Source organism: Aedes albopictus, chromosome 1, assembly GCF_035046485.1.
Source record: "Aedes albopictus strain Foshan chromosome 1, AalbF5, whole genome shotgun sequence".
Classification (NCBI taxonomy): domain Eukaryota; kingdom Metazoa; phylum Arthropoda; class Insecta; order Diptera; family Culicidae; genus Aedes; species Aedes albopictus.
The window spans coordinates 217,321,537-217,339,347 of NC_085136.1; the positions used below are offsets into that span (position 1 = coordinate 217,321,537).

Genomic DNA, 17,811 nt, shown 5'->3' on the forward strand with positions numbered 1-17,811 from the left:
CACGAAGTTTTTGACATAATTCTCAACAAATCTCAACTTGGTTGCCAATATTGTTTAATTTTCAATGTTTGTTTAAATTTCTATTATAAGACTCACACATTTTTCTAAACAAAACTTACGAATCCAATTTGAATTGTGCAAGCGAAACTCCTGAACGAACTTAAAGAAAAAAATCTCAGGCGAGATTCATAAAGCGTCTCCTTTTGGAGAAACTTTTGGATACATTTTTGGAGAAACTCCAGGAAACGTTATTGGAGAAAAAATTCAAGCAACTCTATGCGAAATATATGGAGAAACTCAAATCATCCTGGAGAAAATAAACCTGAAGAAACTCAATGAGAAAGTTGTGGCGATACTGCATAGAAATTTTAGGAGCATCTCCTAGAAAAATGTTCTGGTGCCACTCTAACAGAAATATCTTAAACAACTTTAGTATAAATTCCTCGAGCAACAAAAAGAGAATTTTCAGGAGTAACTACAAACGAGATTCCAGGACCAACTGCATCAAGACAAAAAAGAAGCCTAGAACGCCTGAAGAAAATTTGAACAATAAATTTTAAGCAACTTATGCAGCAACTTTAGAAGATAATGTTGAAGAAACATCCGGAAACAATTGTTAAAAATCTAATTTTTGAAGAAATTTAATGATGAAGTATTTCATTAACTTTAGAAGAGACTTATGGAAAGAATTTACTAAAATCTTCAAGAAACTCCTGGAAAATTTTTGGAAAAATCCGGAAGCTGTTCTAGGAGAAATTTTAGGAAACGGTTAATGAGGAATTCCTGAAGTAACTTCAGGGCAGAGCGTTCATGATTAACAAAATTTTTAATCATGATTAATCATTGATGATTTAAATTCTAATTTCTATGATTATTGATTATGATTAATGATTAATTTGATTTTTAGGATGATTAAAGATTATGATTAATGATTAAAATTGGTTTTATCTATGATTATTGATTATGATTATTGATTAAAAACGGCTTATTGATTAAAAATCATGATTAATCAATCACAAAAACTGTAAATGATTAAAAGGTTTTTGCTGTTTAAAATATTTTTGAAGCTTCAAAAGTAAAAGTTACTTTGTCAGGGAGATTTTTGAAAAAAAAATCACACTTAGAACAGCATTTGAACCAATTCAAGTTGGATCATATATTTTATATGGTGAATCATTTTTGGTAATGAATGATTAATGATTGATTAATTATTTTTCCTTATGATTATGATTACTGATTATTAATTAAAGTGCAAAATCAGTGTGATTAAGATTAATGATTAATGATTAAATAAGAAATTTTAGTGATTATGATTAATGATTTTTGATTAATCTTAATCATTAATCATTCTTCATGATTAAATTTATGATTAATCATTAACGCTCTGCTTCAGGGCAGTTCCAAAGGCAAATCTTAGAGGAGTTCTTGGAGGTGTTCCAAGAGAATTCTAGAAAAACTAAGAGAAACTTCAAGAAATTTCTCGAAAACCTTCTGGAGCAACTCCACAAGAAATTTCAGGAAAAATCCAGCAAACCTTTTTGGAGCGATTCAAAAGAAATTCTTGTTTGACAAGTTCTTGAAGTGACTTCAAGGCAATTCTAGGGGCAACTTCTAAATTGTTTGTTTGAATTTCAAACGTTTTTCTAAACCAAACTTATGAATCTAAATTGAACTCCACGAATGGCAATAGATTATAAAGTTTGACCCTTACACAAGTTCTGAACAGTTCAGATTTTTAATAAATATGCTTTAGAATTGTTCTTTTTGTTGTTTTTGCGCATCGATGTTTTATGCGGCCCGCAGGTCGATCCCGAATTGCTAATTTGGCCCGCGGTATCCTCCAGCCTGAGCACCACTACCCTAATCCCACACCAAAATACCCTTTTGGCCTATCCCATGGCGTTTTTGTGGTCAGCAAAGACTATTCAGCCATTACCCCTCCTTATCATCGGCTTTGGACTGACTTGCGCTCTCATTGCCCCACCAAATGCTGCAAAATGAAAATTAAAATGAAAATGAAACCGCTGTACAGTGCGCGGGATTACTGCAATAACTGCAGATAAATTCACAAGAAAGGCGACCATTTGGAATGTGAGAACTTCAGGGCGATCACTATTTTGAATGCTGCCTACAAAGTGCTATCCCAGATCATCTTCCGTCGTCTGTCACCTAAAACGAATGAGTTCGTGGGAAGTTATCAAGCCGGCTTCATCGACGGCCGGTCGACAACGGACCAGATCTTTACCGTACGGCAAATCCTTCAGAAATGCCGTGAATACCAGGTCCCAACGCATTACCTGTTCATCGACTCCAAAGCGGCATACGACAGTATCGACCGCGCAGAGCTATGGAGAATCATGGACGAAAACGGCTTTCCTGGGAAGCTGACTAGACTGATTAAAGCAACGATAGACGGTGTGCAAAACTGCGTAAGGGTTTCGGGTGAACTATCCAGTTCATTCGAATCTCGCCGGGGACTGAGACAAGGTGATGGACTCTCATGCCTACTCTTCAACATCGCTCTGGAAGGTGTGATGCGACGAGCCGGGGAACGATTTTCACAAAATCCGGTCAATTTGTGTGCTTTGCGGACGACATGGACATTGGAGGAGGATGAACCACGAGCTCGCTGCACTTTACGGCGAACCCAGCATCCAGAAGGTGGCCAAAGCCGGAAGGATACGGTAGGCAGAGCATGTTGCAAGAATGCCGGACAACAACCCTGCAAAGCTGGTGTTTGCAACTGATCCGGTTGGCACAAGAAAGCGTGGAGCGCAGAGAGCACGATGGGCGGACCAGATGGAGCGTGATCTGGCGAGCATTGGACGTGACCGAGGATAGAGAGCGGCAGCCACAAACCGAGTATTGTGTCGTACTATTGTTGATTATGTCTTGTCTTAAATGTGATGTTGAACAAATAAATGTATGTATGTATGCATACCAAACTTACCGCATGGCTGATGTCCGGTCTTGAACACTGCGCAATGAAATGAAGTCCATCGATTAGCTCTCGAAATGGAACATATTTCATCTTCTCCTTTGTTTCTCCATTTCCGTCGTGAGCCACTGATTCACGTCCAGGGAGCACGTAGGAGCATTATTGCAGTCGATCATGTTGAACTTCTTCAACAGCTGGTCAATATAGCGTTCCTAGTCGATTGCCACGGCGCCGTTCGTTCTGGTCACCCGTAGCCCTAACACCTGTTTAACTGGGCCCAAGTCCTTCATTTCGAACTCGGCGCTTAGCTGCTGCTTGATACTGGCCACTAACTGCTGGTCGTTCGAAAGAATGAGATAATCGTCCGTCCACGTATATTGCTATAATGACGAGCTTTCCTGCAACGATCCGATGGTAAACACAACTATAGAACATAGATCGCTTGAACCTCATCTGCTTGAGCTTTGTGTCCAACTTCCGGTTCCATACTCTTCAGGCCTGCTTTAGGCCGTACTGAGCTTTCTGCAGCTTGCAGACTTTCGTTGGTACTCTACCGTCACTGAATCCTTCAGGCTGATCCATGAATATCTCCTCCTCATACAAGTTGCCCTGCAGGAATGCAGTCACCGCGTCCATTTAGTGCACTTCGAGGTTCAGCTTCGCCGCAATGCAATGAGGTAACACACTGTTGCCCAACGGACGACGGGAGAGTGCGTGTCCTGGTAGTCCCCGCCCTTGACTTGCGAATAGCCCTTGATCGTCAATCGCGCCTTATATCGTTCAATGGAGCCATCTGCGTTCGTCTTGATTTTGAACAAACACCCACTTGTTCTTCAACGTCTTCCATCCTGGAGGTAGATTGACCAGACGCCATGTGTCGTTGTCGCTTAAACCCGATTTCTTCGAGCTTGTGGCTTGTGAACATTATTTCGTCCACGTACTCTTCCACCGACGAACAATCTTCCAGTTCCAAACGTGTCAGTTTACGTAGCAGGTTGATCTTCCGTGTCCTACCGTGCTTTTGGAATGCCGTCTTCAAAGTTGTCCATGCTTCTTGTGCCGTCTTTGCCGTCTGAATCAGGCTGTAATTATACGGCAAATAGTCGCGAGAGCTCACTCCGACAGATCCACGTTTACCTCGGTACCCTCTGGAGGGTCCAACGTTTGCCACGTTCCTTCGCGGATCATTAGCATCCTCATGGCAAACGCCCACGAAACGTAGTTTCTGCGTCCTCTTAATTTTTCCACCGATATGAGAGACCATACCACCACCTGGAAGCCTCGGAGCAACATCCGCTTTTCCTCCGGGTTGGTTTCCCCCGCTTCCGCCAGCTTCCTTACTTCGTCTTCCATTACCATCGTGTCCGCTTCTGGCTTGATTCCCACTTCCGTTTTGGTTACCACCGCCTCCGGAACGCCTGGTTTTGTTTCTTCCGTCTTGATATATCTTCTTAAATCTCGAGTGAAAAAATGTTCTTCGGCTTGTTGATCGGCCGTTTCTATGGTTACTCGTACTACGGCCTGATAGCCTGATAATCTGATAGCAGAGTAAACTCGACTGATCGGTTAGAGGAGCGAACTAAGAATGATTATTTCTACACATAAAAAGCAAGGCTTACTATGCTAACAATACACATGCTAACTGGGATTTTCCAAGGCAGATCAATTTTTTTTATGTAATTTTAAAATATCAAGTGTAATTCATCTAATATATCACATATTGTTTCAGACATTTAAAGATAAGACAAATCAAAATCAACCTACAGCGTCTGCTTGGGATCCACGCTGCTGTAGACCGTGCACAGCTTTTTGCTCAACTGCGGTCCGATTCGTCGCACAGCGCTCGTAATGGGTCCACCCGCTCGACGGACGTCAACATTTGCCAACAAATTTGGACCATTAAGCCTAAATCCCTTATACAACCGTTGCACGCTGGGATACTCCGTTATGATGGCTTCCGCTACCTCCAACGAAACCGAAGGGATTTTAACCAGCTGATTTTGGTACAGTTGTCGCAATCCTGCTGTGCCCTCCACCCGGACACATCCTTTCTTCTCGTTGCCCAGATATTTATTTTCGAGGCTGTACTTTTCATTCTGTTGCTGTTTGTAAGGCAGCTCCGCCAAGCTCTTTCCCAACTGAGCCACGAAGCTACCCACTTCCTCGGCGGTTTCCGTCCGATAATGCGAACATCCCGAAAATAATTGCAGCTCCGTAAGCACCATTTCCGTTTCCCTGCGGCCAACGCATCCTCTGTTGTTGCGACAATAGGCAATTAATCCGTACACCAGAAGATATACCGTTTTTCCTGGGTAGAGATCTTGAACTTCTTTAACTTTCGCCATCAGATTACGATCCTTGACGTGACGAACCAAGTCTCCGCCCAACATGAGGTAAATCATAAACTTTTGATCAACCTTCTTGTCGGTCATTGTGCCCTGTTGCGTTAGGCTCTGTTGTGTGGAGCGGTAGAAGGTGATAACACGTGGCATCCGTTGCGGTTTGATCTCGTACTTGAGATTCAATTGGTTGATTTTAGACAGGATACTAGCTCCATGTTCGCCCTGAAGAAATCCCGGATCAATGATTGCGTGGAGGAACTGGGAAAAGGACAAGATCAGCGTTACATATCAAATACACTACAAACATTGAATAACAAAAGCGGGCGCGCAAATATTTACCTTATTGCAGTGTCCTGGTTTGAGACTTCTTTGCTCATTGTTGTAGTTGATGTGCATTAAGCGCTCAACAGAGTTTTCATTCTGTTTTCCTCCTCGTCGAGCCATTATCAAGGATAAATTTGTGCAATTGGATCTAGGCAGTTAACAATTATTATCGTAAACGCGAATTTTTGTTTGTATTTAACCAACAACACCAAAACAACCGATAACACAAAAACAGCTGTTTATAATAAACAAACCAAACAAACCGTTAGCTTTTTCATTCAACTGTCAGATGTCGTTTTTTTTAATCATCAGTCCGTTACACCGTGAGCAAAGCGTTTCATTCGCGTGAGTCGTGAGAAATCAGTGAGAAGCAGTTTTGTGTTTCGTTCACTCAGGTTACACTGAGGATACTGCACTTATGATTTTCACAGCTTTTGTCTTATGGATCAGTTATTTTTATTTTTTTTAATAGGAGGCAATCAGTGAAGTACTAGATTGAAAGTAGTGAGCTGGATTTTTGTATGGTGAGATGTTCAATTCTCCATTTTTGCAATGAATGGGGCACGTTCGGTGTAGTACTAGATTTGTAGTAATGAGCTGAATTTTAGTATGGTGAGAAGGTCAATTCTCCGTTTCTGCAATGAAATGGTGCAAAAAGCGTGGGTATTATGATTCCTTGTCTAATTTGATGCTGTTTGAGCAAAACTTTGGACAACAGGGTTGTTGTTTTCTCCATTTCTTGCAACATAAACAACATAGTTATCCAAAGTTTTGCTCAAACAGCATCAAATTAGGCAAGGAATCATAATACCCACGCTTTTCGCACCATTTCATTGCAGAAACGGAGAGTTGACCTTCTCACCATACCAAAATTCAGCTCATTACTACAAATCTAGTACTTCACCGATCTGTCCTATTGGTGCAAACAGCGTGGGTTATATGATTTCTTGGCTAATTTGATGCTGTTTGAGCAAAAGTTTGGGTAACTTTGTTGTTGTATTATTGCGCGCAAAACCCAAAATTTTATTCCCACCTTTGGGTTTCCGCGCCGAAGACCCAGCGCCAGATTCGGCGACAAAGAGAGCTGACAGCAGTCACCGGGCAGTTGGCAATCCTGAAATTTGACGGCGGTCGCCCGTTAGTCATGAGGGTGGATTGTTGTCACGCTAATAGAGCTTTTCGCTGAAAATGCATGTGTATTGGGGCCTTGTTGAGAGATTTTCTGCTGTGTTAGTGTGAAATTCAGTGTTTTCCTGTATCGCGTAAGCCTTCGCTGGAAGGAAACGTCATGTTGCTCAGCGAAGCAAGGAAAATTTTCAGTGAAAAAAGCAATATTTATTTCATGCAACTTCAACAACACAGTTACCCAAACTTTTGCTCAAACAGCATCAAATTAGTCAAGAAATCATAATACCATGTTTGAACCATTTCATTGCAGAAATGGAGAATTGCACATCTCACCATACAAAAATCCAGCTCACTACTTTCAATCTAGTACCACAGACAAACAGACATATTACTTAGAAGAAATTTGGTTCGAAAACATCGTTTGGCATCTTACTAGCACCCTCTATAATGCTTAATCCGAAGCATTCATTTGCAGGTGTTGTTTCCCTCGGTTCGATCTAACAATTTAGCAGGTGGTGACTCCCCCGTGGCGTTATCCGTTTATAAAACATGAATAAAGGTTCATGATTGAGTCATTTTATGTAAACATTGATCGGCGTCGCGTTCATTTCCTTCCAAAATTGAGAGGTGATGTAGGCACAGCAGCGCCACCATGACACATGCGGGCACAGCCCGAACCACATTTTATTTTCAAAATGACCGTTAAATCGTGCGATGATTGCGATTTGAGTAGTATGTCTGTTTGTCTGTGCTAGTACTTCACTGATTGCCTCCTATTCTAGATTGAGTTTAAATAAGGGCAAAAGTAACATGAGAGAGTTCTCTTCATCGACTCTCTCTTCTTCAAATTAATGTGACAAGATGCCAGTATGGTTGCACTTTTTGGTCATAAATCGCTAGGTTGTGATGCAATCTAGCGTCTAAGTGTATGGGGCACGTTCGGTGTAGTACTAAATTTGTAGTAATGAGCTGAATTTTAGTATGGTGAGAAGGTCAGTTCTCTGTTTCTGCGATGAAATGGCACAAAAAGCGTGGGTGATTCCTTGCCTAATTTGATGCTGTTTGAGCAAAACTTTGGATAACTATGTTGTTTATGTTGCAAGAAATGGAGAAAACAACAACACTGTTGCCCAAAGTTTTGCTCAAACAGCATCAAATTAGGCAAGGAATCATAATAGGACAGATAGGTGAAGTACTAGATTTGTAGAAATGAGCTGAATTTTAGTATGGTGAGAAGGTCAATTCTCCGTTTCTGCAATAAAATGGTGCAAAAAGCGTGGGTATTATGACTCCTTGCCTAATTTGATGCTGTTTGAGCAAAACATTGGGCAAAGGTGTTGTTGTTTTCTCCATTTCTTGCAACATAAACAATATAGTTATCGAAAGTTTTTCTCAAACAGCATCAAATTATGCAAGGAATCACGCTTTTTGCATCATTTCATTGCAGAAACGGAGAATTGACCTTCTCACCATACTAAAATTCAGCTCATTACTACAAATCTAGTACTACACCGAACGTGCCCCATACCCACGCTTTTTGCACCATTTCATTGCAGAAACGGATAATTGACCTTCTCACCATACTAAAATTTAGCTCATTACTACAAATCTAGTACTACACCGAACGTGCCCCATTCAGCTCATTACTACAAATCTAGTACTTCACCGATCTGTCCTGTTGCTAACTGCACCCCAAATTGGACTGACACAATAGTGTGCACACACCTTCAAAGTATGATTGCAGCGCAGGGCCACGTCGGATCGAGTTGAGGTCTTCGGTGCACTTATTCCTTGTATATGGAGGAATAAGTGCACCGAAGACGTCGAGACGATCCGAGGCAAATGTTCACTTTTATCACACTTTTTAGGCGTGTCAAAAAAAGTGTGATAGTCCAATTTGGGATGTAGTAAAAAAATCGATTGAATTTACATCTTGTCACTTTAATTTGCAGAAGAGAGAGTCGATGAAGAGAACTCTCTCATGTTACTTTCGCCCTTATTTAAACTCAATCTAGAATTATTTCATAGTGCTCGTATGAAAAGTATAAACGGGGTAGCGAAATCCATAGGACTCGTCGTATGAAAAACCTCATAAGACGATTCTGCTATTCTGCTATTATCAACGCAATGAAAAACCTCATAAGACGATTATAGGACAGATCAGTGAAGTACTAGATTTGTAGTAATGAGCTGAATTTTAGTATGGTGAGAAGGTTAATTCTCCGGTTCTACAATGAAATGGTGCAAAAAGTGTGGGTATTATGATTCCTTGCCTAATTTGATGCTGTTTGAGCAAAACTTTGGGTAACAATGTTGTTGTTTTCTCCATTTCTTGCAACATGAACAACATAGTTATCCAAAGTTTTGCTCATACAGCATCAAATTAGGCAAGGAATCATAATACCCACGCTTTTCGCACCATTTCATTGCAGAAACGGAGAATTGACCTTCTCACCATACTAAAATTCAGCTCATTACTACAAATCTAGTACTACACCGAACGTGCCCCATTATGAAAATCATAAGATACATTATGAAACGCTATAGGACAGATCGGTGAAGTACTAGATTTGTAGTAATGAGCTGAATTTTAGTATGGTGAGAATGTCAATGGGGCACGTTCGGTGTAGTACTAGATTTGTAGAAATGAGCTGAATTTTAGTATGGTGAGATGTTCAATAGAACGCAATCAGTGCAGTACTAGATTGAAAGTAGTGAGCTGGATTTTTGTATGGTGAGATGATCAGTTCTCCATTTCTGCAATGAAATGGTGCAAACAGCGTGGGTTATATGGTTTCTTGCCTAATTTGATGCTGTTTGAGCAAAACTTTGGGTAACTGTGTTGTTGAAGTTGCAAGAAATAAATAATACAACAACACAGTTACCCAAACTTTTGCTCAAATAGCATCAAATTAGGCAAGAAACCCACGCTGTTGCCCAAAGTTTTGCTCAAATAGCATCAAATTAGGCAAGGAATCATAATACCCACGCTTTTGCGCCATTTCATTGCACAAACGGAGAATTGACCTTCTCACCATACTAAAATTCAGCTCATTACTACAAATCTAGTACTTCACCAATCTGTCCTATAGGAAGCAATCAGTGAAGTACTAGATTGAAAGTAGTGAGCTGGATTTTTGTATGGTGAGATGATCAGTTCTCCATTTCTGCAATGAAATGGTGCAAACAGCGTGGGTTATATGGTTTCTTGCCTAATTTGATGCTGTTTGAGCAAAACTTTGGGTAACTGTGTTGTTGAAGTTGCAAGAAATAAATAATACAACAACACAGTTACCCAAACTTTTGCTCAAATAGCATCAAATTAGGCAAGAAACCCACGCTGTTGCCCAAAGTTTTGCTCAAATAGCATCAAATTAGGCAAGGAATCATAATACCCACGCTTTTGCGCCATTTCATTGCACAAACGGAGAATTGACCTTCTCACCATACTAAAATTCAGCTCATTACTACATCTAGTACTTCACCAATCTGTCCTATAGGAAGCAATCAGTGAAGTACTAGATTGAAAGTAGTGAGCTGGATTTTTGTATGGTGAGATGATCAGTTCTCCATTTCTGTAATGAAATGGACGAAACAGCTTGGGTTATATGATTTCTTGCCTAATTTGATGCTGTTTGAGCAAAAGTTTGGGTAACAGTGTTGTTGTATTATTTATTTCTTGCAACTTCAACAACACAGTTAGCCAAAGTTTTGCTCAAACAGCATCAAATAGGAGGCAATCAGTGAAGTACTAGATTGAAAGTAGTGAGCTGGATTTTTGTATGGTGAGATGTTCAATTCTCCATTTTTGCAATGAATTGGTGCAAACAGCGTGGGTTATATGATTTCTTGGCTAATTTGATGCTGTTTGAGCAAAAGTTTGGGTAACTTTGTTGTTGTATTATTTATTTCATGCAACTTCAACAACACAGTTACCCAAACTTTTGCTCAAACAGCATCAAATTAGCCAAGAAATCAGATAACCCACGCTGTTTCCACCAATTCATTGCAGAAATGTAGAATTGAACATCTCACCATACAAAAATCCAGCTCACTACTTTCAATCTAGTACTTCACTGATTGCCTCCTATTAGGCAAGAAATCATATAACCCACGCTGTTTGCAGCATTTCATTGCAGAAACGGAGAATTAATCATCTCACCATACAAAAATCCAGCTCACTACTTTCAATCTAGTACTTCACTGATTGCTTCCTATAGGGGGCAATCAGTGAAGTACTAGATTGAAAGTAGTGAGCTGGATTTTTGTATGGTGAGATGATCAATAGGAAGCAATCGGTGAAGTACTAGATTGAAAGTAGTGAGCTGGATTTTTGTATGGTGAGATGATCAGTTCTCCATTTCTGCAATAAAATGGTGCAAACAGCGTGGGTTATATGATTTCTTGACTAGTTTTATGCTGTTTGAGCAAAAGTTTGACGCACTGTGTTATTGAAATAGCAAGAAAAAAAATACAACTACACAGTTACCCAAACTTTTGCTCAAACAGCATAAAACTAGTCAATAAATCATATAACCCACGCTGTTTGCACCATTTTATTGCAGAAATGGAGAACTGATCATCTCACCATACAAAAATCCAGCTCACTACTTTCAATCTAGTACTTCACTGATTGCCTCCTATTCGGCTCGTTACTACAAATCTAGTACTTCACCAATGTGTCTTGATGACCTTCTCACCATACTAAAATTCAGCTCATTACTACAAATCTAGTACTACACCGAACGTGCCCAATAGGAAGCAATCAGTGAAGTACTAGATTGAAAGTAGTGAGCTGGATTTTTGTATGGTGAGATGATTGATTCTCCGCGTCTGCAATGAAATGGTGCAAACAACGTGGGTTATATGATTTCTTGCCTAATTTGATGCTGTTTGAGCAAAACTTTGGGTAACTGTGTTGTTGAAGTTGCAAGAAATAAATAAAACAACAACACAGTTACCCAAAGTTTTGCTCAAACAGCATCAAATTAGGCAAGAAATCATATAACCCGCGCTGTTTGCACCATTTCATTGCAGAAACGGAGAATTGATCATCTCACCATACAAAAATCCAGCTCACTACTTTCAATCTAGTACTTCACTGATTGCTTCCTATTCTCCGTTTCTGCAATGAAATGGTGCAAAAAGCGTGGATATTATGATTCCTTGCCTAATTTGATGCTGTTTGAGCAAAACTTTGGGCAACAGTGTTGTTGTTTTCTCCATTTCTTGCAACATAAACAACATAGTTATCCAAAGTTTTGCTCAAACAGCATCAAATTAGGCAAGGAATCATAATACCCACGCTTTTTTCACCATTTCAATGCAGAAACGGAGAATAGGGGGCAATCAGTGAAGTACTAGATTGAAAGTAGTGAGCTGGATATGGTGAGATGTTCAATTCTCCATTTTTGCAATGAATTGGTGCAAACAGCGTGGGTTATATGATTTCTTGGCTAATTTGATGCTGTTTGAGCAAAAGTTTGGGTAACTTTGTTGTTGTATTATTTATTTCATGAAACTTCAACAACACAGTTACTCAAACTTTTGCTCAAACAGCATCAAATTAGTCAAGAAATCATAATACCCACGCTGTTTGAACCATTTCATTGCAGAAATGGAGAATTGAACATCTCACCATACAAAAATCCAGCTCACTACTTTCAATCTAGTACTTCACTGATTGCTTCCTATTGACCTTCTCACCATACTAAAATTCAGCTCATTACTACAAATCTAGTACTACACCGAACGTGCCCCATTAGGCAAGGAATCATAATACCCACGCTTTTTGCACCATTTATTTGCAGAAACGGAGAATTGACCTTCTCACCATACTTAAATTCAGCTCATTATGTACTACAAATCTAGTACTACACCAAACGTGCCCCATTAGCTAAATTTGTGTATGGTGAGGTCAGTTCTCCGTTTCTGATATGAAATGGTTCAAAGAGCGTGGGTATTATGATTCCTTGCCTAATTTGATGCTGTTTGAGCAAAACTTTGGGTTACTGTGCTGTTTAAGTTGCTAGAAATGAAGAAAACAACAAAACGGATGGGAACGTTCATAAATTACGTCCAACATTTGGGGGGGGGGGTGTGTCTATGAAAGTGTGACAGTACGTGTATAAGGTATAGGAGGGAAATAGCGTGACAGAGGGGGGAGGGGGTCTAGAAATCCCCAAAAACGATGGACGTAATAAATGAACCTTCCCATACCCAAAGTTTTGCTCAAACAGCATCAAATCAGGAAAGGAATCGTAATACCCACCCTTTTTAAACCATTTCATTGCAGAAATGGAAAACTTACCTTCTCACCATACTAAAATTTAGCTCATTACTTCAATAGGGCACGTTTGGTGTAGTACTAGATTTGTAGTAATGAGCTGAATTTTTGTATGGTGAGAAGGCCAATTCTCCGTTTCTGCAATGAAATGGTGCAAAAAGCGTGGGTATTATGATTCCTTGCCTAAATTGATGCTGTTTGAGCAAAACTTTGGATAACTATGTTGTTTATGTTGCAAAAAATGGAGTAAACAACAACACTATTACCATAGACTAATTTCAAGACCTCGATGTACCAAAGAAAACGATCAAATTTTCGGTGACCAGTCCGGTACCCAATAAATATTCATAACCGTGTATTTTTTTCCGTGTAAATTGCCTTTTGTGTAAATTTTATTTAGCGTGTTACACTGATCTGACAGCTCTGACAGTAAGGGACTAAACATAAATTACGTAAAGTGGGTACCGAGGATTGTTCACAATCTGCGAACTTGACTGCGGAAAAAATTGCGACCATGACGCCGCTGCTATTACCCAAAGTTTTGCTCAAACAGCATCAAATTAGGCAAGAAATCATAACACCCACGCTTTTTGCATCATTTCATTGCACAAACGGAGAATTGACCTTCTCACCATACTAAAATTCAGCTCATTACTACAAATCTAGTACTTCACCAATCTGTCCTATTTTAGTACTTCACCGATTTTTTCCTATAATGGGGCACGTTCGGTGTAGTACTAGATCTGTAGTAATGAGCCGAATTTTAGTATGGTGAGAAGGTCAATAGGACAGATCGGTGTAGTACTAGATTTGTAGTAATGAGCTGAATTTTTGTATGGTGAGAAGGTCAATTCTCCGTTTTTGCAATAAAATGGTGTAAAAAGCGTGGGTATTATGATTCCTTGCCTAATTTGATGCTGTTTGAGCAAAACTTTGGGCAACAGTATTGTTGTTTTCTTCATTTCTTGCAACATAAACAACATAATTATCCAAAGTTTTGCTCAAACAGCATCAACTTAGGCAAGGAATCATAATACCCACGCTTTTTGCACCATTTCATTGCAGAAACGGAGAAAAGACCTTCTCACCATACTAAAATTCAGCTCATTACTACAAATCTAGTACTACACCGAACGTGCCCCATTCTTCGTTTCTGCAATGAAATGGTGCAAAAAGCGTGGGTATTATGATTCCTTGCCTAATTTGATGCTGTTTGAGCAAAACTTTGGATAACTATGTTGTTTATGTTGCAAGAAATGGAGAAAACAACAACACTGTTGCCCAAAGTTTTGCTCAAACAGCATCAAATAAGGCAAGGAATCATAATACCCACGCTTTTTACACCATTTTATTGCAAAAACGGAGAATTGAGCTGAATTTTAGTATGGTGAGAAGGTCAATTCTCCGTTTCTGCAATGAAATGGTGCAAAAAGCGTGGGTATTATGATTCCTTGCCTAATTTGATGCTGTTTGAGCAAAACTTTGGGCAACAGTGTTGTTGTTTTCTCCATTTCTTGCAACATAAAAAACATAGTTATCCAAAGTTTTGCTCAAACAGCATCAAATTAGGCAAGGAATCATAATACCCACGCTTTTTGTGCCATTTCATTGCAGAAACAGAGAACTGACCTTCTCACCATACTAAAATTCAGCTCATTACTACAAATCTAGTACTACACCGAACGTGCCCCATAGGAAGCAATCAGTGAAGTATTATGTTTCCAGTTCAAAACCGAATTAGCGACATTTTTTCTTTGACTTCCGCTGCTTTTGCCTTGCGTTAAACACAATGTCGGAAGTGGGGCGCTGTATTGTACACCTGGTGCTCTATACAGCGCCCCACTTCCGACATTGTGTTTAACGCAAGGCAAAAGCAGCGGAAGTCGAAGAAAAAATGTCGCTAATAGGAGGCAATCAGTGAAGTACTAGATTGAAAGTAATGAGCTGGATTTTTGTATGGTGAGATGATCAATTCTCCGTTTCTGCAAAGAAATGCTGCAAATAGCGTGGGTTATATGATTTCTTGCCTTATTTGATGCTGTTTGAGCAAAACTTTGGGTAACTGTGTTGTTGAAGTTGCAAGAAATAAATAATACAACAACACAGTTACCCAAACTTTTGCTCAAACAGCATCAAATTAGGCAAGAAACCATATAACCCACGTTGTTTGCACCATTTCATTGCAGAAATGGAGAACTGATCATCTCACCATACAAAAATCCAGCTCACTACTTTCAATCTAGTACTGCACTGATTGCTTCCTATTCGGTTTTGAACTGGAAACATAATACTAGATTGAAAGTAGTGAGCTGGATTTTTGTATGGTGAGATGATCAGTTCTCCGTTTCTGCAATAAAATGGTGCAAACAGCTTGGGTTATATGATTTCTTGCCTAATTTAATGCTGTTTGAGCAAAAGTTTGGGTAACTGTGTTGTTGTATTATTTATTTCTTGCAATTTCAACAACACAGTTACCCAAACTTTTGCTCAAACAGCATCAAATTAGGCAAGGAATCATATAACCCACGCTGTTTGCACCATTTCATTGCAGAAACGGAGAACTGATCATCTCACCATACAAAAATCCAGCTCACTACTTTCAATCTAGTACTTCACTGATTGCTTCCTATTGTAATTTATTATCATAAACGTAAGCCTGGCGGTATAACCATTAATCAGGTCAAGGAAATTGGGTCCATTTTACGAGCCGATTTTATGAATGAAAATTTGACAGGAGGTGGCGTCCTAACCCGTGAAAATCAATTTCATCATCAACACTGTTGTCGCTTTTTTTATTTCTTTTTCATCAACGGATAATCAAACATTGTTTTGGTTCAGTGCAGTTCTCACGCAACACCGATCAAAGAGCTCACAAGAACACCATCAAGAAGCAGTCCTCACTCATTCATGTTTTCACTCAGCCACGAGCGAATGAATCGCCATCAGCAAAGAAACAGCAGCCAAAAGGCAAAAGCAACAGTACCAGTTGTAAGTTGTAGTAACAGAACAGAAACAGCGTGACACTCGGGAGATGTACACATCAGTCAGTCAGTGCGTATATGGTGGTGCGCGTCGTGAGTGGTGTTTATTGTTACAATCAAGAAAATCGTCATTGATCCAGTGCTAGTCACCTTCCACCAGTAAGCAAGTTATCAAGTGCAATCGTAAAATCTCACACGCGCAGTTCTAGTCGAATATTTTTGTATGCAGTTCGCTTCCGTACGTTCTATCGTCGCGTAATCACAGCAAGTGACCTCAAATAATAACTTACCTCCGACGTCGGGAGGAAATTTAATGCACCTTTGATTGTCTCGTCGTCGCTTTTTCCAACAACATACACGAAAATGGCGTCGCGGCGGCGTCCGATAGATGTAGCGAGTGCTGACCATTCGGGGTCCCAGCAGTAGGCGTGTTGAAGGACAGTGTGCCAGTTGAGTTCCGGAGGAAGTGCCATTGTTTGTGTTGCCCGACGGGAAGAGACCTAGCGAAGTGAGTAGTGTGGTGCAGTGGAGGATTTAAAACGCAAGGAGAAGAAAATGGAAGCGCACCATCGAAAAAATCGATAATTTCGTGTGCTCGTTTCGCAATCGCCTGCCTCGGAGGGAGAGGGCGATGTGCCAAGGGATCTTTGAACTTTCGGGTGTTCGTTTGACCTCATACTGAGTGCAGAGCGGAGGGAGCGAGCGGTGGTGTAGCTATCGACGACGGACGGACGGACGACGTCGGACGGTATCATCGAGCGCATCGTGCATGGAGCTGTAGGTAGTTGTGCGGATGGTAGTGTGCGCGGCGCTTTAAACCTCAGGGGTCCTCAATTTTTTAACGCCAGTCTGATTAAAGTGGGTCTTGACCCATGCAAGCAGATTTGCTACTAAACGAATCTTTCATTATTTTTTTCGTACTTGCAATGGGGCACGTTCGGTGTAGTACTAGATTTGTAGTAATGAGCTGAATTTTAGTATGGTAAGTAGGTCAGTTCTCTGTTTCTGCAATAAAATGGTACAAAAAGCGCGGATATTATGATTCCTTGCCAATTTGATGCTGTTTGAGCAAATCTTTGGATAACTATGTTATTTATGTTGCAAGAAATGGAGAAAACAACAACACTGTTGCCCAAAGTTTTGCTCAAACAGCATTAAATTAGGCAAGGAATCATAATACCCACGCTTTTTGCACCATTTTATTGCAGAAACGGAGAATTGACCTTCTCACCATACAAAAATTCAGCTCATTACTTCAAATCTAGTACTACACCGAACGTGCCCCATGAGCTGAATTTTAGTATGGTGAGAAGGTCATTTCTACGTTTCTGCAATGAAATGGTGCAAAAAACGTGGGTATTATGATTCCTTGCCTAATTTGATGCTGTTTGAGCAAAACTTTGGATAACTATGTTGTTTATGTTGCAAGAAATGGAGAAAACAACAACACTGTTGCCCAAAGTTTTGCTCAAACAGCATCAAATTAGGCAAGGAATCATAATACCCACGCTTTTTACCATTTCATTGCAGAAACGGAGAAATGACCTTCTCACCATACTAAAATTCAGCTCATTACTACAAATCTAGTACTCCACCGATCTGTCCTATTTAATGATGTTTGAGAAAAACTTTGGGCAACGGAGAATGGACCTTATCACCATACTAAAATTTAGCTCTATACTACAAATCTAGTACTACACCGAACGTGTCCCATAGCATACAATCGGTGAAGTACTAGAATTGAAGTAATGAGCTGAATTTATGTATGGTGAGACAATAGGAGGCAATCAGTGAAGTACTAGATTGAAAGTA

The 17,811-nt window shown here is 40.0% G+C and overlaps 2 protein-coding genes across 6 annotated transcripts in view; one reads left to right on the plus strand and one right to left on the minus strand.

Moving 5' to 3' along the window:
• Positions 1 to 799: 799 nt before the first annotated feature.
• On the minus strand, positions 800 to 5,892 carry LOC115253922 (probable crossover junction endonuclease EME2). The gene is made up of 2 exons (XM_029851738.2): positions 5,620 to 5,892; positions 800 to 5,538 (listed from the first exon to the last, which is right to left on the minus strand). Exons 1-2 carry the CDS (start codon positions 5,722 to 5,724, stop codon positions 4,699 to 4,701), a joined length of 945 nt encoding a protein of 314 aa, XP_029707598.2. The 5' UTR covers positions 5,725 to 5,892; the 3' UTR covers positions 800 to 4,698.
• A 10,124-nt stretch (positions 5,893 to 16,016) lies between these two features.
• LOC115254371 (protein tramtrack, beta isoform) overlaps positions 16,017 to 17,811 on the plus strand; it is a 64,569-nt gene continuing 62,774 nt past the window's right edge. For 3 of the 5 annotated variants that reach the window (XM_062846250.1, XM_062846251.1, XM_062846249.1), the window contains exon 1: positions 16,022 to 16,507. The gene's annotated coding sequence lies outside the window, so the exon portion shown is untranslated. The other 2 variants (XM_062846252.1, XM_062846253.1) reach the window with 2 other exon arrangements.